The 25848-nt window shown below is 36.1% G+C and overlaps 1 protein-coding gene across 3 annotated transcripts in view; it reads left to right on the top strand.

Moving 5' to 3' along the window:
* The window catches only part of PCSK5 (proprotein convertase subtilisin/kexin type 5), a 230250-nt gene that overhangs the window by 97967 nt on the left and 106435 nt on the right, over positions 1-25848 (top strand). For all 3 annotated transcript variants that reach the window (XM_086868934.1, XM_086868935.1, XM_086868936.1), the window contains exons 8-9: positions 13486-13698; positions 23483-23583. In XM_086868934.1, the coding sequence (XP_086725060.1) occupies positions 13486-13698; positions 23483-23583 (314 nt within the window). The remainder of the gene's footprint in view (positions 1-13485; positions 13699-23482; positions 23584-25848) is intronic.

Below are 25848 nucleotides of genomic sequence, written 5' to 3'. Positions count from 1 at the left end.
AAGATACTTTTTTCTATATTTTCTTACACTGTCATAGCTGTGTAAAAGGTGAGGCAAACAGAAGAAGAAAAGATGAATTTTCTTTGCCAGAGTATCCCAGAAATGGGCTCATTGTTCAAGGTTGTGATTACATTCTCAGCCAAACATAGATTTCCCTAAGGAGTCACAATAAATGTGCAATAATAATAATAGGCAGACAAAGATGCTTATTATGTTGTGTACACATACTTCCTTTCCTTTTTCAGAAATATCGAACCAAACAACAACAGTATAACATCTAGGATTGCACCTGTAGAGTAAATTAAAGTAACACTTTATCTTGGTTTAAGACAATTAAAGGTGGCAGACACTTCAAAATGAGTTACCTCCCCTTTTAGTTTTAACCACTTCCCATTCACCAAATGAGAGATGAATGCAAGAAGATGTCAGTGAAAAAATAACAGTTTAAAACAGTCACTGAAAAGTGAAACAGGAACAGGCAAAAAATAATGGTGATAATCAGTAGTTATAATGTTGCTGAGTTTCCTGGGTTCCTCATGGACTCCCTAGAAAGAAAGGAAAGCAAAAACAGTAGAGAAACCCTTCCCTAAGGTGCACTCTCCATGGATGACTACGTGGAAAGATAAAGGGAAGATGGCAGACAGCTTTTACCCCCAGGATGGCTCCCTCCACAGACAACCTGGAGTGGAGAGAGAGAACAAAGAGAAAAAAACAGCACAGCAACCAAACTTCTGGAATTAAAAATCTCCTTTTTCTCCCCAAATATCAGCCAACAGGGAACAAGAGCAAAACAGAAAGAAGACCTAGAGTCCCTGGAGGCTGGAACTGTGTCAACAGCTGGAACTCATGGAGGGACTTCGCTTTCTCTTTGGCAAAAACAGTGGGCAGCAGGCTTGGACAACTTGGATTCCATGCCTTTCTGCTCTGACCAGGCACTGCTGGCAGGCTGGGGCAACCATATGGAGCGGGGGCTGTTATATTTTTCTTGGCATGGTGGTGCAGCTGCTGTCTGCCTTTTGTTACCTCAGCTTGCCCAGCAAGAATAAAAGAGAAAGAGCACTTTTTCCTGAATGCCTCCAACCTTAAAAAAGGACCAGCACAGACCTTGACCTTGCTGTTCCTTTTCTGGCCACAGGATTTCAAAGAAACACTAACAAGTTTGGGCACAAATAGATATGGAATATAATAACATTTTGGGTTAGCTGGGACACACCAGTACAGGAAAATTCGGCAAAACCTTCTTGCAGACCTACACAAAGTTTGAAGACCAATATTCTTAATTTATTATGTACCCATACAATTGTATATTAGAATTTTTAAATGGAACAGCAGAGGGAAATGCCAAAAAACATCTGAAGAAGAAATTATATCCAGCTGGTTTTATTAGGAAAATCAAAGGTAGTGCTGAATAACAACTTCAATTAGAGCATAATCAAAATCAATTATTATTTTAAATTTATTCTAGTCATTGTGTAAATATGAAATGGATGCAACAGCCATCCATTGTTGAGTTCCCTGAGAGACTGAGTTCCATGGAAAAAGTACCTGATTTATCTTAAGCACATATTATTCCAATTAACACAGCTTATGCTGTGTGTTTCACAGCTATTATTATTTTTAAATCTGCTGAGCTAATTTGATTACACCTTTCAAATCCTCCAGAAAATAACAAAGATGATTGCATAGTTTTTCTGTAGAATTTCACAGAGACAACACACGCCTTGAATTGAAACAGACAAATCTATTTAAAGAAAGGCTACTGAGGAGTAAATGCATTCATGAAATGAGCCCATAAGTTAAATACACTTAAAAATTCTGCCCAAGACCAAGGTAATGGAAGAGGAAACAAATTTTTAAATCTTTCACAAATACTATGATTTTATGTCATCTTTAAGGATGTTTAGTTTAATTTTACTAAATTTGCATAATTGAGTTCAAAGAGAAGCCTTGGATATTTTGCTATCAAACAATTTCTGTGCAAATATAAAACTCCCTTTGTATCATGCTTTCAGTTGAGAAGGTTTTTTTCTTGAAAATAGTGTAGCCATAAATGTGGAAAATTCTAGACAATTATGTTTTAATTAATAATACATTAGAACTTGTAAACCTAATAATATTAAAAAAAAATAATCCATTGTAATCATGCAGAATTTGCTTGACCAAAAAATCAAACAATTACTGGTATATCTGAAAGTAACATATTCAAGGAAAGATTTGGTATGTAATGTCATACTTCACCTGGTGCTCAAGAACAAACAGGCTTAGCATGATTATGGCCACATCATGTAATAAGTCTGTGCTGAGTCTGGGACAAAATGGAGAGCACAAAAGCCTTCCTTGATTCATAAATATAAAATCTAAGTATGTTTTTAAGATGCCCGTTGGTGTCTCACAGTCAGTAAGCACAATGCTATAAACACTTGATGGAGCTGAGCTTGCTGATTCATGGCTCTGCCATGCAGCATTCAGGCTAGTTCATTTGTATTCATGCAAATAAGCCTCATATTCTGCAGTAGTGTCAACATCATTTGGAGAGGAAATAATTACAGATATTCAGATTTGTTATCTCACTGCTGTTTGGCAAAGAGCTAATAGTCAAGTTCCTGGCTATGTGACCACCCACTGTGGATGTTTTATATTGAAGGGTTTCAAAGAGCTGGTTATCTCACTCTCCAATGTCTCATCAGTCACATGCTTTATGTTGTTTCTGTAGTACACATAAGGAAATATGTATAAATCAGCAACTGGTCAGGTCATCCTTAATATAACCTAGAGAGGGTAGAGAGGAATAGAAATCTTTATGGAAACTTTTGGCACGGAGGCCTTTATCTTACTGCCATGACACCACTCTGTTTAGCGAGCTGGACTCAAGCCGAAATATTTGATGGACACAATGGCTGAACCTCTTGTGCAAACTCAGCTTCATGGCTTCCCTCCCATCATCACTGCCCCTTCTCATATCTCTTGCTTCGACAACTGTGGCTGCAAAGTATGTGTTCATAGTGCTTGCTGGGAGCAGAAGGTCTCTCTTAAAATCACTCTAAGCATCCTACCCATGTGCGAGAGTGAGGGAGAAAAGGGAAGAAAAGGAGAAATCAAGAAGGCTTTCACATTTATTATTATCATCATCATCATTACTATATGTCTCTGCTCCAAAAATGGAAGGAGTTGCTCATCTCTTGCAAGTGTCTAGGCAAAGGTTTGCTCCCAGTGTTCTACTACAGATCTTTCTGTTAAATTTATTTGTCCTGTCATCATGTCTCTGCATCATTTTGAGTAGGATGTGTTGCCTACACCAAGAGGAATTATTCTTTTTTACTTTCCCAGAGAATTGCATTTCAGAAATCAAAGGCAGAAGTTACATCAGGAAGACTTCTGGTCAAAACGGCTGTTTTTTAGTGCATTTCAAGTGATACACAGCAGATTTTTAAAATTATTTTTTAAACTCCTTGTTGTGGTTTTTCACCTTGTTGACACCTGTTGTTTGAGCCTAAATAACACATATCTGTGTTTATGCATGTCTGTGATCATGTATAGATATGTTTTGCATGCATGAGACCTCCTGCACTCCAATTAGTTGGCAAAAAATACTTGTTGAAAAACAATCGAAGGAATTAGTGCTGTGCCTGGGGGATGGCCTCAGAAGACATGACTTGCAGTATGCTGAAGTAATCTAGTGTTAGTTCCTGGCATTTATTTATTATATAATTTGCATATATACTATGTATCCTATGTATCTATGATATAAAGTCTGAATATGTGATGAGATATAGATATAGATATAGATATATACATATACTTCAACATACTGAGTTAAACTTTGGATCTGTACTAGAGGTGAATGCTGATTACATAATAGAACTTGAAAAAGTCCTTCAGTACTTTATCATTGTATTTCTTCCTGCTGATGTCACAAGACATAGTACCATTGGCTTGATATTCACAGTTCTAACATCTATCATCTGCACCTGTCTTTTGTCATATGCCAAATCAGCAAAATTTCATCCAGTTGTTGCTTCATCAATATCCCTGTTTTCCTGATCCATGTATTATTTTCTGGTTTCTCTAAATCTTTTAGGAAGAGCCAGTCTTAACTGAAATCTCATGTCTGTATCTTTGCAAGGCAGTATCAGCCTTCACTACTGAAAATGATATAGCAGTATATTGTTACTATATTATTATTAGTACTATATAATTAACGATTATTGTTCATCTAAATATCTTACTTTGATTTCCACTGTAAAATGCCTCTTTTGCTGCATTTATGGTGCATCTTATGGTGTTAGAAAATTCCCCATGTAAGTCATTACAGATTTAGACCAAGTGATCACTTAGATAAATTGAATTGAAATGAAGGACATAAAACAAGAAATGGCAATGTAGGTCATCCAGTACAGCTTTGTACCACCACAGACATTGTGCCCTATAAATATATTGAGCATTTTATGTTCTAGAACAAATCAGAATTCTTTTCCCTCTGATTCTGTTGGAAAAACATTTCATGGCTAACATTAATCTATTGGTTAGAGATTTTCTTCTAAGTTAAAACTGGATTTCCTTGTGTGCAGTTTTCTGCCCGTTTGTTCCTGGGTATAAATTGTGCTTCTTAAATACCTTCCCTCACTCCATTTTTGTTTCTGATATATTTTTAGAATAGTCTCCTTTCAAACTTCATTTAGATGTGGCAGACGTGCCACACTCACTTAAAAACTAGTCCACCCATCTTCTTTCTCATTAGAGTAGCATTTCTCCACATCATGCAGTCTGAATTCTTTTCTTGTATGCAGGTGATGGTGATTACTAGACTTTCTAAGATGCTCTTTCTCTTTTAGGTCAAAATACCTAATAACTTTGTTTTCTGAGCTCATCTTTTATACACTCTACTCATAACTGCCTTGACCTCTATGTTTGTCCTGCAGAGCCTGTATTATTTCCCGTACAATCATTTCCATTCCATATTGTAACATCTCTTGATGTTACAATAATGTTCATTTTCTTTTGTTTCATTATTGATTTCTTGCAGATCAACACATCTTGGCAGAAGCCAGACAGTCTGGTTCTAATACATTTCTCTGCATAAAATAAGTTACCAGACAAAAACTTGTTTATCTGAAATTCTGAAGTGTATGTTGCATTTTAAGCTTTTGTCCAGTAACGCAGGTGCCACTTACTGTCCTTTAAAATCTGTTCTGCAATCTTAATCTAATGTTTTGTGTTTTGAATTTCTTTCTGTTAGTCACAATTTCCAAATAAAGACTTCATTCTTCTGGTTCTTTCTGACATACTTTCTGTTTTCTGGCATTATTATTTCCAGTGTAGATACCAGAATGGGACATGCAAGTTTTAGCATTCTCTATGTGTACATGCTTCCTTATTCCCTGGACAAGTTCATATAGACCTTACTTACCAGTCCAATGGACAGGCTATTTTAGGGAAGCTCATTCCCAACTGATTGTCTTCCTAAGCTTTGCAAAGTTTGTTCACCTTCCTTTATTTCTTACGAATAAGCCTAATTTCTAGGTCTGACTACCTTGCATTTGGCAGATGTATCTCAGACGCCTTCTTGACTTTGCAGATGTGGTTTAAGCTTGATGCATAGTTTTCTACAAATGGGGGTTGCCCATCAAAAATGAGGTTAGGTGATTACATTAGCACATCCTTAAGCTAGTAATAGTAATCCTTTGTTCTACTGTTTACACACAGTTAGTAACTTCTTGTATTCAAAGTAGAATTCAGAATATTGTCTTCCAGTAAATGAAATTGTATTTAGGCTCAGTGATACCTGGATGAACTTTGATATGGTGCACTTTATTTTACTGGGGAAATATGTGAGCAAAGTGTGTATGTGAATGAAATATATGCAGCTAACACCAAGACAAGTACGACCCACATCTGAAGTGAAAAGAATGGATTTATTCCATCACCTCACTGGCTGGAGAATTACAAAGAAACAGAGGGGTATACATAACTAAGCTTATTTTAGCAGGGCCTGAGCCCTGCATTACATATCAAAGAGCCTGGAGCATGCATAAGTCTTCACCAGGCTGTGTTTTACAATCTCAAAACTTCTTATCTCCCTTCCCCCCTTACAAAGAGGCCCCCAGCCTACGGGAAGAATGCTTTTAGGTCTTTTACAACATCCTGTTATCCACTCTGAGAAAATTTCATTTCTTCTTCAGCAGACAGAAAACAACCCAAAGCAAACACAAATACGTGAATTCTCTCACACTGACTATCTTCTGACATCTCCCAGGTGCCAGGTTGGTCTCTGAGCAAAAACAATGCTAAAACAATTTACTTTTCAACCCTTTCCTCCCCACACAAAGCTAACCTTAAAATTGCTCTCCTTTGCTTTCTGTGAAAAATGAGCTTTTTCACAGATAGGCAGCATGTAGTAAAAAAAAAAATATGCAGAAAAAGAATTAATATTTCAGAAATATTCTTACATTGCATTCATTGAAATATAAAAACCCGGAAAGATGGGAAAATTTGTAATGAGAGTTACAGGAAAATATACCAAAATAAAAACCCTGAAAGATGGGAAAATTTGTAATGAGAGTTACAGGAAAATATATCAATATACCCATAATGTCCATTTTCCTTACAGTGTCACAAAGGGGAAACCAAAACTGTTTGGTTACCTCATCTCATCTCATGGAAACTGTTGAAACAAGCCAGAATAGCATTGCTGTTTTTGGACTTGCCAAAATGCCTCTGGTTTTGGATGCCCACCCTGAAACAGGTGATATATTGAACATAAAAAAAAACAAACCAAAACCACACCATTCTTTCTGTGGAGTAAATCTTAATTGAAAAAACAATACTGAAAAGCAGCTTTGGCAAATGAATTTCTTTCCATACGCTGAAATACAGAGATTTCAGAGCATACCTTTTTGAAACATGAATCTGGTTTCTTTGTGTGAACAAGTCACATACACACTTCACTCATATATTTGAACAACAATAGTATCTATGTATTTCTATGTATCACATAGGAAAAAAGATTTCTGGAATGGAAATCACTGGAGTTTTGGTGTCAAAAGTTTTCTGTGCAGCGAATTTAACTGTTTAAGGCACAAAACTGTGAGGGCAATGGCTTTCCACACAGCCTGTACATTGTTTCTTAAATGAACGCTATGGGATACAAACTGTACAAAGTTGTTACTTAAGTCCTCAGTCTGCAAAAGTAGAAATGAAGCAGCCATATTTTCATGCTTATCTACTGAAAATAGCTAGATTTGCATAAAACAGGAGGTTCTTTCTGTTAACCCCCAGAGTTCAACAGATATTTATCTCTAAACCTGAATTTTTTCACAAGGAAGATGTAAATAATGAAACAACAGATGCATGGATCTAGCAGCCCTGGGCTCCTTTCTAGAGTGATTAATCTGATAGTAGTATAAAGGCGATGAACACTGCCTGAACCCATCCCATATATTGGGTGTTTGTGTATAACATCGATCTCGTATCCACTTCTCACACTGATAGGTTTCCTGTGTGTTGCTTGTTTATTTTGACTTGACAGTTTCACCTCTGATTAACTAGAGACTCTTTGTACAACAAAAATTTTGGCAAAGCAAACTCATGTGTTACCACATTGTGTTTGCAGTATACAACTTGTTTCATCCTGGTAACAATAGTAATGATACTGTAGAGAGGGAGCCTCAACCAGAACTGTGATTCTTGCAGTTCTTGAGCTGGCTCTGTTTTGTTTAGGTAAATGAGAAATTCATTCCAGTATTCCACATGTTCATATTTCAGGTTTCAGCCAACAGCTCTTTTGGTTGCACTAATTATATCTCTGTGGGGAATATCTTGGAACTGTTTAACCTGCTTTTCTAGTGAAGAGTAAAGTAAAAAATACACCACATGAAGTCTACATACTGAATTGTTCCAGTGATATATCCTGATAATTAGTGTGTAAATACATATGTGCTTGTGGCTGTTCAATATGGGGTTTTGTTATATGCGCATTAGAATGTTTTATAGCTTCAGTGTTTCAAAGGTATATCCTCAGAGAGAAAAGAAATACTTTTTTTTTTCCTTTTTTTTTTTAGCATGGTTAATTATTTTGTCTTTTGTTTTCTTAATTAGAGAGCTAGTTCAGATGTAGCCAGTAACCTTTCTTAGCAACCAGCAACCACTTCCCTTTCCAACAATATAAGGTAGTCATAGTTTCTGTAGGTAGTGATATATTTTTTGTTGCATATGTGTTATGTGTGTATATATATTGCTGTGTTCCAGCAACAGAAAACATTTTCTATGCTTCCTAGTTTTTCCTAAGAGCAAAAACATAACTTCTAATATAAAAGCACAGGTGTCTATTTTTGTCCATTCCCACACACATGCATTTTTATTTATGCATATCTGTTTGGCTCATTGCTTATTTCCTCATAGGTACCATAGATGTGCATTTTTTTAATAAATTGATGCACATACATGAGTTTTTCTGAAAGTATGGATAACTCAACAGAGTTAATGGCCTGAGAAATGTTTCCTTTTGTTCATGAATTTTTGCTTTTGATACCTAAGAAGACTGTTTTAAAAAAAAATAAAAAACTGTTTGGCTGTCTTCTAGTAGCACTTCAGAATTGCTAACTTGAACTCTCAGCTTACCATTATCTGGTTTTGGAGAGGTGCCTACTTTCAAGTTCAGTGCTGTGCAGTCTACAAAAGAGTCTTTTAAGGATGTTGTGCCAGACTGTTTTTCACTCCCAGATAAGAGGTTAAATGGGCTGGTAGAAACTCAGCAGGAGCTAGGAGCTACTACTGGTCAAAAGCAAAATGCTGACAGTGAACAGCTTGGCAGTGCTGTGTCTCTGTACAGGGCAGCAGTGTCCAGATCCTAGAGAGTGCAGATATCACGAGAAACTGGAAGAAAGGGGATATATCTCGCAGATGTATTTCTCAGGATGCTGTGTTCCTTGGTGTCTGGCACTACAGTGATTGTACTGTGCTGAACCTAAAAACCATGCCTACATAGTAGGCTTTTTAGGTCTCCAGAATACTGGACTCTCTTCTGCACATTCAGTTATGAACATTTTCTCTTTAGGAATTAGTTTTTAAGGAAGATGTCGTACCATGCTTTTTTCAGCTTCCTCTTCAGGATCAATTTTACTTTCTGGCGGTAGTTTTTGTTCTTGGAAACGTTAAGTAATTTTAGAACAGTATTGGGGAGAATAGAGGAAATTAAATGTTTAGGCTCTAGGTGTGGATAGAGTGTCCCTTCTTCTCTCTTAATTTTACATTTTCATGATTTGTTTTTCTGATCATTGGTGTGCAATTTCCAGCATATTGGTGCCAAATTACCTCTCCCTTGCTGCCACCCCTGTAACTTCTAATTACTTAGGTCAGCTGTTCTGTCCTCTGCCTTTCCTGCTCCTTCACCTTTTCTTCTTTGTGCCTTTGTAAATTTGATCACATCTATCAAGACAGTAAGTCACTCCATAGGCAAAGAGCGTTACTGGGGCATTTGATTCCTGGGCTGGAAATAATCAGGATTCACAGGCTGGATGAAGGCAACTTGACTTGAAAAGCAGTGAATGAATGTAAAGTCTAAACTTTCAAAAATAGTGTGATTAAAATTTACTCCACTGGGTCATACTACATTATGTAGGTGGAAACAGTTTTTATTAGAGTATTTTTAAAAAGTGCTGTTAGCAGCATAAAAGGATGTGGAACTGCTGGTTGTCTTTCAATGAGTGTGTGACCTCTATCTTATAAAGGTCCCTGCCAGAGCTGCTAATTCATTCACTCCTAAAGATGTCGTGTATACATAAACACACACACTTGGATCAGGGGATGTTTCTGCAACAGTATAAGGAAGTTCTGTGCATGTCATTAGGAGCATGTTCGTACTGGCTCTAATTCTTGGCAGACTTAACCTGTCCATGCTGGTGAGCAGGAAAAACAAAAAGGAGCTTTTATGTCACTTACCTGCTTGCAACTTGCTGACCGAGGAAAAGGAGGCAATAGCAGGAGAAAAAAAAATTAAAAAATGCCAGAATGCCCCAAGATTCTTCTTACATGCTTCTGCAAGTGCAATTTCTGCCTTGGGGGTCTCTTTGTGAAAGTCCTGAGTCCATTTCATTTAAGGCCAGCTGTCTGTTGAGCACACTGGTTTTGTCCAGAAAATGTACTAGAAATTTGGACTGTGTCAATAGCAAGTCACAGTCATCAGCAAAATAGTTTTCTTTTGCATAATGGGACAGTTGATTTTTTTTTTTAATGATACGATGTTTTATGCAAGTTAAGAAAGTAGATTATAAAAAAGGAGAACCTTTCATAGTGGTCTGATTTGGTGCACTGACAAGCACAAGTGCAGAATTATGGACACCATGCAGAGTTTATGGGAGGCAGTCCCTAGCTGTCTTTGCAAATGGAAGAGCAGAAACAGCTCTATGACCAGGGGAGAGGGAATGAAGTTTTAAAATCATGAGACAAGCATACTTTGAGCATACTTTGCTGGTCATCCATTCAGCACTGGTTTATGCCTCTTCTGTAGAGGAGTTACTAGCTCTTAGTTTTGCTCAGTTTCTGTCCATATGATTTGTAAATGCACCTTTGCTTTTGGATAATAAATGACACACGGCTTCTTGGCATCTCAAGGCTTGACTTTTTGTCTTGATTACCTTGGACACCTGGCAGATGATAAATGATTGATTTAAATAAACAGTAAAAGCTACATAGTGCCTTCCATGTGTGTTTATCTTAACTTTGTAACACAGTCCAAATATTATTTAACTGTCTTTATTTAAATGATACAACATTCTCTTACATACAGTAGAACAGCTGATTCTTCTGCTCTACTTACTTGTTGGACATAGTTACTTACTACTTTTTATTTTCCTAAGCATGATTGGGACTGCTGAACCAAATGAGAATTTTTTTACTTGACAAATTATTTTAGTCAAGTTCATAGGATCATAGGATTATGGAATCATGAAGATTGGAAGAGGCCTTCAAAGGTCAGCCAGTCCAACTGTTCACCTACCACTACCATTGTAGCCCCTAAACCATCTATATCACATGGCACCATATCCAGACTTCTCCTGAACACAAGTGTTGAAATTAGTTTGGAGGTTTGTTTTTTTTATTAAGACTGTCATTTGCTTTGCCAAATAACTTCTAGGAACAAGGTGTCTAACTTGTTTTCTGATCTGAAGGTAATGCTGTTGTTTTCTGTGAACTTCTGGGCTCTTATATATGCAGTATTGCAATGCATTGGAGGAATGGCAGTTCTTACTTTGTATATAGAAAATACTATTTTCCATTGGTCAGTGCATCTGGTACTTACGTTTTATTGCAATAACAGTGACATTGATCCTGTACATATTTACAGGAGACAGTAGTTATAAAGAAATATTTGCCATAATTTGTTTACCAAAGAAAACCTAGCATGAAAACATAAATCCAGGTGCAAATGGCTATTAGTTTTAAAGCCCTGCCCTTTCTATTAAAAGTCTAAATTGATGCTTATAATATTTAAATTATAAATGCTGAATTTCTAACATCCATTGGCATGTTCTCACCACTTTTGGCCAAAAATGGTTCAAATACCTGTTTCTGCAGCTTGTTGTTCATTATTAGCACAACAGTACAAGTACACGTCTAATGAAACAGAGACGCATTCTCCATACAAACAAACTGATAATACAGTCATACCCCGCCATGATAAGGTTTTTACTGCATGGGATAAATCATGTTATACTGTGGTTTGCACGTGGAACCATCTGGTGGTAAAAGCAGAAAAATGACAGATAGACCATCATTAGTAGAACATTTTTCTGTATGCATCTTCTTGAGAATTCCTTTTACAAAATGTGGGGGTTTGGTTTGGAGGGGTTTTTTGTGGACTTTTTTTGTTTATTTTTTGGTTTTTGTTTTGGTTTGTTTGTTTGTTTGTTTGTTTGTTTTAAGTGGAAGCTATGGCTTGATTACCCTGAATTCTCACTGCTTCTATCTTGGTTGTAGTGGTGGTTATTCTAAATATCCCATGGGGCATCAGCTTAGTCATATGTAATTACATAATATTGTTTTCAAGGCCCGTGTGTGAAGAATAAAGGTGGAGAAAGAGAGCTGTAACACTTCATAAAGGTTGTCTTATAAAAAACAGCCAACCAAATGTTGCTACTTTGCTTTTTTTGTTGGTGCATTAGCCAAGATCAAGAAAGTGAGAAAAATGTAATATTCAGACTGATCCTGTCTCAAGAATGTGGATTTCATAGTACATTAAACTTGGCACCTTGAGATTTTTCTCTCTGCTTGAAATGTTTCTAAACAAAATTTTGCATTTTAGAGGCATAACGTTATGTAGACTCTAATCAGGAGAATTTGCTATTTAACTTACTTTGCTGAAAAGTAATGGAGAAGTCATGGCAGTCAGATGAAGGCCCAGTTGACTGGAAAAAGGGGAACATTGTACCCAGCCTTAAAAAGGGTAAAAAGGAGAGCACTGGGAGCCACCAGTCAGCCTCACCTCTGTGCCTGGGAATTTCATTAAGCACATCTTCCTGGAAGCTCTGCTAAGGCACATGGAGGACAGGGGTGTGATTTGGGATAGCCAGCACAGACTCACCAAGGGCAAGTCCTGCCTGACCAACCTAGTGGGCTTCTATGATGGAGTGACAATGTCAGTGGACAAGGGAAGGGCTACAGATGTCATTTGTCTGGAATTCTGTAAAGCCTTTGACAATCCCCCTTAACATCCTTCTCTCTAAATTGGAGAGAGATGGATTTGATAAATGGACTGTTGGATAAGAAAGTGGTTGGACACTCAAATCCAGAGGACAGTGGTCAATGCTCAGAGTCCAATGGACATCAGTAACAAGTGTCCCTCAGGAGTCCACATTGGTATTGTTATCCAGTGTTACTTACTTTCTTCATTAATGACATGGATAAAGGAATCAAGTGCATCCTCACCAAATTTGCAATGACACCAAGCTGAGGGGTGCAGCTGGCACTCTTGAAAGATGGAATGCCATCCACAGGTACCTGGACAAGCTCAAATGATGGGCCTATGGGAATCTTGTGATGTTTAATAGGATCAAGTGCTAAGTGCTGCACCTGTGTCAGGACAACTCCCAAACAAACTGTGGGATGAACAGATCAAAAGCAGTCTTGCTAAGGACTCAAGAAGGACTTGGGGGTGCTGGTGAATGAGACTCCTTCATCTGAGTTTCCAGCATGACTTTCTTGGTACATCTGGATAATGTAGATGCAGACCAACAAACACTGCATAGAAGTTGTTTCTAAAACTGTGTTCATACATACTCATTTTCTCAATTTCTTAGTTTTCCTGATGTCTGATTCTGAAATCTGATAAATCCTGTTCTCATTTCAAATTCTTCTCTGGGTAGTTGTTTTTTTATTTTCTTTCTCATCTTTCTCATGAGATGTCTTTTTTGGGGAAAAGACTTGGCTATTAAACAGTCGAGGGAGAAAAGAAGAATTATTAATCAAATATTTTGTACTGTTTCCAAACAGGGACGAAGAGGCTTAGGTTCAGTCTTTGTTTGGGCATCTGGAAATGGTGGAAGAAGTCGAGACCACTGCTCCTGTGATGGCTACACCAATAGCATCTACACTATATCCATAAGCAGTACAGCTGAAAGCGGAAAGAAGCCATGGTATCTGGAAGAATGTGCGTCCACACTAGCTACAACATACAGCAGTGGAGAATCCTATGACAGGAAAATAGTATGGGTTTTAATTGTTTTTTTTCATGTATATGTGTTTGTATTTTACACAGCGACTTTGGGGGCTGGAGAGAAAGAGAAATCATTTATACTAATATCTTCCATTTGTTAACCACTTATCAACAGTTTTCACATTTTACAGATGTATTAGCAGTTTACCTAGATATATAGATCTCTATTTTCTCAGGTTTGTTTTGACCCAGCATCATTCCTCTTTTACATTCAGTGACAGTCAGTTATTACTGACATATTGCTGCCTATTCTGGAAATATATTGTAAGGAAAATTAGGCTCAGTGCTCATCTTTTCTGTGTTGCTCCTCTTCTCATTCCTAAGCAGCCAGCATCTGTTTTCCCTATTGTTCTTATCTTTGCTGGCAAATGACAAATAGTTTTAATTCTGTTTGATAATCTGTTGATATCGTTATTGTTTGTACAACCTATGTGCCTTTGCAAAATGAATGCATTCGGGATATATTCCAGTATTCACATTCTACTCCTTTTAACTTTTTAAACCTTTTAAACCTTAAACCTCAGCTTGATGAGGTTTGCTATTATTGTCCTCTTCCCTGCTTATTTATTCTAGTGCTTAACTAACCAAAATTTATTACTTCTGGATCATAAAATTGAAGGATTTGGAGAGCTTTTTTCTTCCATATGTTTTCTTAAGGACTCATCTAACATTTCTTTCTTTCTTTCTGGTCCTTAGCAGATTCTTCTCTTGGTGTCAATAAAGAGTTAAAAATACTAGCCTCTATGCTTTTTTTAATACTGTTTGCCTTGTCTTTCAGGATTCTGGGATGCTGGCCATCCCTTCTTGGATTCTTTGTTATTTTCAGATGGTCTAATTTTTGTTTAAAATTTGTTCTGAGATCCTTCTTCATTCGGATGATTTTTCTGTTCTTTTCTTGCATCTCTTCACTGAAGCCTTCTCTCTCACTTCTTAAACATGTTTCTTGTTATCCCTGATAAATAATAATAACTAAAAATAATAACTTCTGTGATTAAATTCCGTTCACCATCCTTTAAAAGATGTTCACCAACTTCTTTATGTTTAGGAGAGACTAATAAGCTGAGTAGAAGGGATTGTGGTCCTCCCTCCTGACCTCAACTTAGCCAAGTCTGTAGGACTTCCCTGAGTCCTTTGAATCCTGCAGTTGCTGTCAAGTCAACAACAATTTGTATAAATATAATCAATATTGCTTTCAAAGTTTTCAGTGACAAAAAGTCCATTTAAATTTAGTGTAAGTGCTTTTAATTATTCATTGGCATTAAAAGATTTCTCCTGTTTGCTCTTTGAGCCCCATTAGCTTTGATGTATAAGCATTTGGTGTCACAAATTTTATTGCTAGTATGAAGACCACTCCAGTTGTCTGTCTTCTCTCTGCCCATGTAGCCCAGTTAATCCCTTTTGATTTTGATAATGCAAGGTAAGCTTCTTGTTTCATTCTAAGTCATGTTTTCTTATAAACTCTTTTTCATGTTACAAGCTGCTAGAGTCCAAGCTAAACACACCAGTCAGGTAGCAGCAGTATTCAGTAACAAAAGCACAGGAAAATGGGTGTCTGTATGTGCCACGTCAGTCTCTTTATATATTGACCCTGAGAATTGTTAGTACTTGTTGTTGTTAGTTACTAACAATAAAGTAACTAACTTGAATTGTTAGTGTCACTGTTATGTAATGTGTCCATCACTATGTGATGCCCAGCCCATTTTTTCAGAGCTGCTGCTTCTCTTTTTCAAAGTTGGTGGTTCCAGGAAATATGTAGGGATACTTAGGGTCTCCTTATTCCACCATTAACAACTGGCTGGTTTCGCACTCAATTCAGACCAGCCTTCATCATCACTTTGTCATTTTCCAAGTTTCTCCAGCACTTATCAGAAGGTGCTAGTGTTTTCTTCCATGTCTTTGGTAAAAGCTTTAGTTCATACTATGGCCAAGAACCAGTTTGTAGAAGACTGATTAGAAACAAGACTAATTTCTTCTATAAGGATGTATATAATTTCTCTGCTTATAATCTTTTATATATGCTTACATTTTTGGACCTTATCCCAGTTTAAATCAAGGTATTATGCATCATGTATATTTTTAATTTCTTAAATTTAAATACTTTTAAAAAAAATATTACATGATGTCTCTTGTAAAATCCTGAGTATATCACTTTCAGCCAAAGTGACGGCCAGACAAAAATAGTACAGTACTTTGGCAAGATTCCTTTTCCAACATCTTATGTTATCCACCATTGAGTATACTACTAGCTAATTAATGTATTAGTAATTAGTTTCAGTCCTGTATCAGCCATTTTATACTAGATAAAAAGGTGGGAAATAGCTGATATTAATAAGACAATACTGCTTACCCTTTTAAAATAATGACATTATGCAGGTTTTCTGTCAGTTTTCTGGAACTTGTGCAGTTTTCAAGCATTTGCTAAAAACAACACAGCAGTTCCCTTTCCAGCTCTTGTAAAAGTCTGTGGCACTTCCAGTCTTTCTGATTTAAACTTCTTATTTAAAATAGAGAAAAATAGGGAGATGATTTATCATCTCTCTATTCTTTGAAAATTTAATTTGGACCTTTTTTTTTTCCAAAAAGGAACATTCTGAGAAATAGCTGTTCACTATAAACTATTATCTCTGGACAATTAAGATAGTTTGGGGATTCTTTTGCTTCTGGTGTATTTTAAATAAAACATACTTACACATTATTTTTTAGGTTCACCATTTAATCTTGTGCCTCCTTATTGCCTCTCTGCATCTTTTATCTTCAAATGTAATTAATTGCTGTTCCTTTATATCTTTGCTCATGTTTTTAATATCAAGTAAAATATCTCTGTATTTCTCAGTCATTATTTGTACTTTATTACATTGCTAATTTAAGCTTTCTGCATTCCTCTGATTCCTCTGATGAGCTGTAATTTTCTTGATGGTAGTCATCCAGTTTTTTGAATTTACACAGACTTTCTGCTTTTACAGATTTACTATTTCAGTAAGAGAACATTGCTAATTTCTGACATTTCACTCCCTTATGTCTTGCACTAGGATCAAAAACACCTGGAGGTGATCTCACCTTTATTGTTAAAGACTTCTCATGGAATATAAGCATATATAATTTTTAGTTTACCAAAGAATAATACCCTTCACTTTGGAACTTTGGAACTTTGCATTGTGCTAATACAGGCAGATTAATCTCTTACTGCAAGATTTTTGAAAAATCCTTACAAAGGATTTTTGTATACCTTACAAAGGAGGTAATAATAGCTATATATAGAATGCACACAAATTATCCCATAATTAGAAAAGTAAGGAAGACATTTTCCATAAACATTATTGAAATAATGAAAAATATGCCTCTAAAAATGTTCTTAATTGGAGTCTCCCTTGGAGATCTCACACTGAATATCAGACTTAAGTGAAAATAATTTTAAATTGAATTCCATTAATTCTATAAGAACCAATTGTTTTTACTAGTCAGCTGGATTCATTTACTAGTTAGATCCTCCATTCTTTTCAAAGCAGTTAAGTTCCATATGCCGGTTTTAGTCCTACAGTGTGCATCATTTTGCACAGTGAAAGGCAAAAGTGTAAGTCTGAGTAGCCATAAGAATTAACCCAGGTCTATTGATCATTTGTTTATCAGAATGTATCCTTGACTACTTGTGCAAAGCAACCTTGCAGTTGCATGTGCCATAAGAGTCACTGATCCCAAATGCTTGAAAACCAGACTATAAAAATTCCTGCCAAGATCCTTTTTCCTGTACTATACTATCAATTGACTTTTGAAACACACAACTCTTCCATGTTTTATGAGTGGTACTTTGTATTTAATGCCATGCAAGGCTGTTCACCCTCCAGGTACTTTCAGTAACAAAGCAAAACAGCATAGTGAAGATAAATCACTTCTGTTTGTGTTGGTGTAAAACAGTTGTCCATATAAGCGATGACTGTGTGCTTCTGTTATGCTACAACCCAGTGAGAAATTCAGTGAAATTGTGAAACCAACTTTTCAAACTGATTGTTGAGAAGTCCTTTCAGCATACACACCCTTACATGGAGAAAGGAATATTGCTATTACCTGTGTGATTGTCTTGCTTATAGTGTCTTCTAAGAGCATTGCAATACTGACTGTATTGCTATTCTTTTCTCCAGCTTGTCTACCAAAATTCAGTCTTCCTAAAGGCCTATCAAATATCATTTACCTTGGAAAGAAGTCTTATTTGAAACAAAAAGTGTACTCAAAACAGAACTGAAAATTTGAAATACTAAATTTTTTAAACTGCTGTAAAGTGCTAGAACAGTCTAGAAATCATATGTATTAGTTTTCATTGTTGTACCACACAACCTTTTCACTACATCATGTCTTTCACTTTTGTTTAAACTGATGCTCCTTTTGAGTCAGAGGTTGTCTTCATATCTTTCCACAAGAAGCTGAGAGCTTGCAGCAGGTTTAAAGTGAAAAATGTAACAATACAGGGTGAACAACAAGATTATTTTTAAATTTACCCAAATTCTATTTTGCATATAAATTTATATGCAGTTGACAAACAATGCAGGGCTCAAATCTGTGCCAAAATTTGAAGAGTAACAATATTTTATCAGATCATAAGATAACTTTGTTGGAGTGAGACTCCTACATTCAAAATAGGAAACAAAAATACCACAGCAGTAAACCAGAAGGAAGTGACCTGGCACAGGACTTACAACTAACATCAAATGAAGTAAATTATTTTTCTTTTTTAATTTTTTTTTTTCATGTAACACAGCACAGATTTCAGTATCATGTGAGATTCTGCAGTGTTGTAGTGCAGAAATACCTACCCAAGACTTAGGAATAGTGAATGGGTTACGGTTGCATAATGTCATGTTCCACAGTTCCTTCCTATTTTTTCTTGCACTGTTTAGCCAAATATCTTTCTTTTCTGTTTTCTTCTCTGTTTTTCTGTCCAGTAAGTGCAGAATGTATTATAAGGTAAATGAACAAACAGTAATCAAGTATCAGAAACTCACCTTGTAGACTAAAAATTGTTACAGAAATTATTTGATTTCAATATGGAGTAATAGAATCACAAACACTTTAATAACTACACAAAACACTTTTTTCTCTTTTCATTACTACCCATTTTTTATAATTGCTTGTTAAAAATACAGGATGTATTTTTACAGTATTCTAGAAGTTTTTCTAGTATTGGAGGGGTTTTCTTGTCTTATAGAATGACAGCTTAAAATATCTTAAGTTAACAGTTACAGGTAGACACACCTTCTCAGGTGACTTCCTTGTTGTTCAGGAAAGGTACCAAACACAAACCAAGTGTGTTTGACTTTACACTGTACTGAGTTTTATTGCAGTGATAATTAGGCTCTTATGATCCAAGTTCCCACCCTTTGGATATATTAAAATGCTCAAAACATGCAAATATTCCTACGATGTCTATGGATGTATGTCTTTTACACAGACTCTTATGGAAAAGAACTAGAATTATTTTTAGGTGTTTTCAAATGTAGCTGCAAAGTGCTGGCCTAGTTACAGACATAGAAACTCGCATTGTGGGATAGAGACTAATTGACAGTAGACAAAGACCATAAAATTATAATTCATTATGGATGTTACCTCTCATAACTCGGTGAGTACAGAAGTATTGGCTTCTGTAATAATATGCAGTTGTCAAGGTATTTTTTCCTATTATTCTCTTTTTTACAGTACTATATATACTTCTTTGAATACCATAGAACCATGCTTAAAGATAGCTTCCCCCCTCCACACCATGTGGCTAGGATAGGTTAAGCACCACATAATATAGTTATCTATATGGTTCTTTAATTTATCAAACATTGCGCAAAAGCATTTCCTTTGAATTTGGTTTTTGAATGATTTCGTAACACACTAAGATTTTGACATCAGAAAGTTTCTCAGAGATACAATTTATAAGCCTATTAATGACCTATTTCCTGCAAATATCCATATACTTAATGTTCCACCTGTTTTGTTATCTTTTGATAAATAGCAATTCATCTGCTGATTTTCTTTCTCTGCTTGTTGATAAACTTCTGCTCTAAGCAGAAAAAACTTAAAAACTGAAAACAACAACAACTGAAACATCAGCAAAAAAAGCCCATCCTGTCTCCTGACAGTTCTTCAAGCACAAAAGCCTGTTCTTCAGAAACTCACTCAGGTTATCAAGATATGCACAAGATAATCACAGGACACAATGTCTACACAGGACTTCTGTTCTGGGTACATACAGATGCATAGGCTGTGTAGATTGTAGAATATATTTTTGTTAAAATCTTTTCATTTCTAGGGGCACAGATTCACAAAAATCAACATGTCTTGAAGAACTGTAGCAGAAGATAGAAAAAATTAAATCAGTTCAGAAAACTCATGTCATGAAATATGAAATACTAAGAAAGGCTGAGGCTTGGGAGAGGGTACATGAGCTTGTTCTCTGCCAAGAGAAATCCCATTTTTTACTTTATTCCTTAATTTCCCAGTTGGTAAAACTGTGGAAAGATTGATGATTCAACCTTAATAATGACTGAACAAAAATGGCATCTCCTTCAGAGAGCAAGTTGCTCAGAGCAAGTTGCTTCTATAAAACTGTTACAGTATGTCTAGATGTTTTCCCTTAATAAATGCCTAGCTTTTCTGAAAACTTTGCACCAATGCCTATGAGAGATATTAGAGTGCACTGCAGTAATTCCTCTCTTCCTTTCATCAGGGTGTCTGTGGCTAATTTCATATTGATTAAACTAGGCAAGTACCAGAAACATTGTCATTGTTTTCAATCCAACCTAGTTGATTCAACTTACTTAGAAGCTGTAGTAAGTCATGGCCCTGGAAATACTACATGGGCTTTTCTGGTGCAGTTGGATCAGCATTTTCACAGATCAGCAGTTGTGTTATACTCAATGGAAGATTTTTAAATTTCTCCTTCTCCCCACCCTAACAATCAGAATGGCTTCTAATATACACTCATGGCAGCTTCATGGTGCTATCAAACACCATATCCTTTTATTGTGATTGATGTTGTTGCTCAGGAATTTGAGCACCCTTCTTCTTCTTGAATTTTGCTCATCTCTTGGTGATCATATGCTCTTTTTTCTTGGGGTAAATGCAGCAGTTCTCTGACTCTGAATCCACTGTGCTGAAAACCATGCCTCAAATCTTGGAGGTAATCTACACCTAAACATCTCAGCTGCTGTCAGTAACTTTCCTTTGAACTAGCTGAAATGGGATTTACGCGTATAAAGCTTTCTCAGCACATTTTTGGCTGAAGTATCTGTTGAAAGCAAGATAAGGGTCTGTAGTTGAAATTGGTGCCACAGTATATGCTTAGAACAAGAGGGACAATGCTGCCAATTAAAGAGATGTCATGGCTTATTGTGCTTGATATCTGTGGTGACAGGACAGTAAAATCAGTCTGGAAGGATTCTCTTCCAGAGGATGAGAAACAAGGACAGCACAATTCAGTGTGTGTTTCACTGTATTGACAGAGGCTGTCCCTTAGGGAAAAGCTGCTATGACAGCACTTTTTTCTGCCTGAGCTCCTGGATGCTTAGTTGCCTTAGGTCCTCCAAGGAAAGCACCCACTGCACTACTTTTATGCAGGGCTAAAGTATGTATATATACTTTGTATATATTTATGCATATAAATATATATATTTTGCTATATATATAAGTATTTATATATATATGTAAGTATTTATATATATATGTGAAAGACATGAGCATGTATTAATCCATTTTGCACCCTCTCTTTTTCCTGGCCTTCCTTTGGTCCCTGCCACAGCACTGACCAGTATTTTCCAAATGGGGTACCTGTATCTTATATGTCTCTGGGTGCATGTCATCATCTAGTACTTGGACATCTTAATTCCACCTGGATAATCACTACTTGAGTTTGCACATAAAAGCAGTGCAATGTTAGGGCTGTTACTCCTTCAGTTTCATCTCTTAATATTGTCACTACACTTATGCAATTTCCATGCTTAAAGCTTTTCCCAACACTGGTAACTTCTAAATGAATAGACAATCAATAGGCAAAAGGGGAAGAGAGAAGGAAATTACATGAACATTTTATTTATGGGGTTTCAACTTCTAGCCAATGACAGATAGAAGAAATTATTTAACAAGGTGTGCATCAGTGAAGAACATTAAATGATAGGGGGCAAAAAAGTTCTTTCTAGACTTCATTAATTAGGAAACCCAGCCTCTGGTAAGTTGATTCATTTAAGGATCCGACATTATAAATGGTTTTGTAAGTATTTTTCAATTTTTAGTAGTTTCCATATTGTTTCACTTGCTCCTACAATATTTTCTTGGTGCTGTTAGCTCCTTTTCTGTTAGAAATCTTCTGTGTGAGCTTGCATTTGCTTACATGTTGTGAGAGTTTTCATCAGCCTTACACAAAACATGTAATATACTGAATATGGCTAACATGAATGTGAAACCTATACCTCCTGCACGTATTTGCTTATATTCTGCCCAGATGAGATTCAGATGGTTTTTCAGACCACATTTCATGTATCTTGAGGCGTCAAAGTTAGACAGGCATTTTGGCATACCCTGTGCTTTTTTGCAATTTTTTGATCCTCTTATCCTCTCCTCCCATCTTTGTGCAAATCTATGCTGGAAATGTAGTACAACACTGGTGAATTAGAACACAATAATTCTGTGTGGTTTGATAAGATGTTACATAAGCAAATTTTTCTCTGCCCCTCTGGCAGATATTCTATGTCTTGCAGTGACTGAAATTCTCAGAATAAGTTTTGACATCACAGGTCATTCACCTTCATTGAGATTTGCCTGCTGAAGACTGCTGTCTTCATCCAGTCTGCATGGGTTTTGTTTGAGCTTCTGCTAGGTTGTACTGACATCCTACCACTGCTGCCTTGCTCCTGCAAAGAATCGCTTCTTCAGCAAGACAAGCACAGAGTAGAATCATTTCAGATTGACACTTCCTTAAAGAAGCAAGATTTAGAATAATCACATTTATGTGATTTATATTCTTACAGAAAGCATCTGCCTAAAATTCATTATTAGAGAGAAACATCCTAACACTAAGTAGAAGGCTGTGTGTCTAGCTGGTATTGCACATTACAGTTTATATGTCCACTTAGACTGCATACAAAAATATGTGCAGCATGTAATTATACTTAAGATGTAACAATTTAAAACTGAAAACATCTAATTGGCTGGTGATGGCTGAGGCAAATTTGTGATCACATCGGGATTTTCCAATGAATTACTGTTTCATTTCATGTGATTTATTGCATAAGAAGTGAATTAAAGATTAAACAGGGTGCTTAGCATGAGCCAAATTGTATTCTTTTGTCTCACATACTTCCAGAGTGACTTCAGGCAACCTTTTCAAATCCTCCATACCTCTATGTAGTCTCTAAAACATGTATAAGCAGTGTATATGTCTTATAAGTAGTCTGCATATAAGATGTAGTTCCTTTCTATTTGTAAAGCGCTTTGAGACCTTGGAGAGAAAGTCCTCTATAAATCCAAATAAAAGGGCAGAATTGCAGCTGTGCAGTTTCAAACCCCTCTGCATGTTCTTGTGATTTAAAAGTATCTTTGTTGATCATGCCATGGAGCAATACAAAGAACACTATCTAAATTCAGGAGAGACTTCAAGTTCAGAACATCTAACATCATATATCTTCTTTTCCTTGCTGTTAAAGAAGAAAATACCCTCCACATACATGTGACTCATTCAAGTAAATGAAACATGCTCTATTTTCTGAAGTTGTGTTATAATTTCACACATTTAATTTCTTCCAGATTACTACAGACCTGAGGCAGCGTTGCACAGACAGCCATACTGGAACCTCAGCCTCTGCACCTATGGCTGCAGGCATCATTGCCCTGGCACTGGAAGCAAAGTAAGATCTGAGATATATTCTGAAACAAAATTAAGCATTTACAGGAAGATATTTCTCATTCATCCAGTATCTTTATGTAGACATCACACACTTTGGAACCTCTTATGTCACAGTAACCTTCTAAGGGCAGGAAAGATCTCCATGCTTACCTACACATGAAGGAAACACTGTGGAAATGCTGACAGAGAATGCAGTGTTGAAGTAAAATGAAACAATTTTGAGCACAGGTGGTTTCCATTAAATGATGTATAACACCCTTGTAACATCTTATAGTTCACTAAGAAGGCTGTCTAGATCTGCTGTACCCGGCAGAGTACTGTAGGTCACCTCCTCCATTCACCAGGCTTCTCTTAGCAATGTCAGTTCTTGAACACTGAAAGAGGTTGTGGGAGGTATCAGGTTAACCTGAACATAAGTTAATGTAGTATGAAAAATAAAATCTCAACTTCTGCATGCTGACACAAGTCTATTTTTTAACATGGGTCAAGCTCCTTCAGCTCTAAAAACCATGAATAGTGTAGCTCCATAGTCCTTGTACCTTTAGCTCAAAAAAAATCCTCTTACAAACATTTTTTCAATGTATTTTTACATGATTTGTGCCTAATATGTATCTCTAATGTGGTTCACGGAGCAGCAGAAATGTGGGAGCTCTTCAGGTAAATCTGTATTTCAGAACCTTTTACATTACTTTGTACTCTACTGGATAATACCTGCAGGTTTAAGATGGAGTGCTTCAACCCAAATCCTACTCAATGTTTTTAAGTTCTAGGAGATTGATGCTATTAAATTCTGAAGAAAACTAGTTTCCTGTGGGGTCAGCCATTTTCTTTGAAGGAAGTAAGAAATTTGTACACAATAGTACTTTCAAATTGCATGGAGTTCATAATAATATGAACTATATGTATGAACATATGTTTCCATCTTTCATGCTGCTTTTTGTGAAGACACTTGGACCCAGTATTCCGTACAGAATACTTTTTGTTATTGAGTTACAAGCATAAGAATAAGAGTTTGTAATTGAAGACCTGAATCTTAAGTAGTGTGACACTTGTGTCATTAAAATTGTGTTTTCTTAATGCAGTTATCAGAAACAAAGGTCTTTTGAAAAGTTAATATAATGTTATTGTGGGTTGGTTTAAACTTTGAAATGTCCTCTTAACCTCCATTTTAAAATTCTGAAGTTCATTCCGAACAATCTGCTAATGCAGATAAGACTGTGTGTGTGTACATGTCAACTTGCTGTAAGTTTTCTCACTATTCTTGCTTAATGAACTGAAATTGGTAGTTGATTCTTTTTTGTTTCGTTGTTGAAAGTTTCAGAACAGTTATGCCTTACAAGATCTACAACAAAGCGATTTCTCATTGTGATTTCTTACAACATTGAAAAGCTTACATTTTTTTTTAGTAACCTTCGGTGGCTCTACCAGTGGGAAATCTGTATTAGTGCATATGGACTAGTATTTTTCTTCAAATAGTTGCTATAATAGACATAAAGACAAGATTGTGTTATAGCTTTATATGTGGTGATGGAGACAAAATGTGCCAGTGACTAAATATCCTAGTAACTCTTTAGTATTTGTAGTACTCCATTGCATGGTACTAAAAAGAATTTCAGAGTGAAAATGTTGAAAATGTTGATTTTGCCTCCTTTTAGATTCTGTTCCATTTCATTAAATGGAAGGTTCTGTTTCTAGCTCTTAGCCTATATATTTGAGTAGATACAAAGGAATTATTAATACCATAAATGTGGTTTTATTAATTTGTATTTCATTCACTACCTTTTCTCTCTTTCACGTACTTCAAATCTGCCACTGCAGCTGACCACAGCCACTAAAAAAAAAATAAAAAATTAAAAGAAAAATTAAAAAAGAAAAGAAAAAAAAAAAATAGGGAGAAAAATAGTTCTCATGTTATGGCTTCCCATGCTGGTTTTCTTCACCAGTTTGGAGAAATCTTTGGTCTTGTGACATTATAGATTATGAAGTACAACCTTTAGCATAATAGGGAAATCATATTGTGATCTATCAAATTTTATGTGTGGGGTTTGCTTGTATGGAATCTGTTTAGTTTATTTATGCAGTTTCTGAATTTCATATTTATGTGATTTGAAATTTCAGGTTTTATTTTTCACCTGTGATGCCTTCCAATTTAGGTGACCCTAATTAAATGTTAGGAATTCAAGTATGAAAAAAAAAGTTCTGAAGCCGTCAAAGTATTTTCTGCAATACTTTAAAAATGGAATACAAAGGACACAAAATTGTGGCT

The sequence above is a fragment of the Cyanistes caeruleus genome, chromosome Z, assembly GCF_971803275.1.
Source record: "Cyanistes caeruleus chromosome Z, bCyaCae1.hap1.1, whole genome shotgun sequence".
Classification (NCBI taxonomy): Eukaryota; Metazoa; Chordata; class Aves; order Passeriformes; family Paridae; genus Cyanistes; species Cyanistes caeruleus.
The sequence above is the reverse complement of the archived record's forward strand: the minus strand, read 5'-3'. Positions and strand labels throughout refer to the sequence as shown.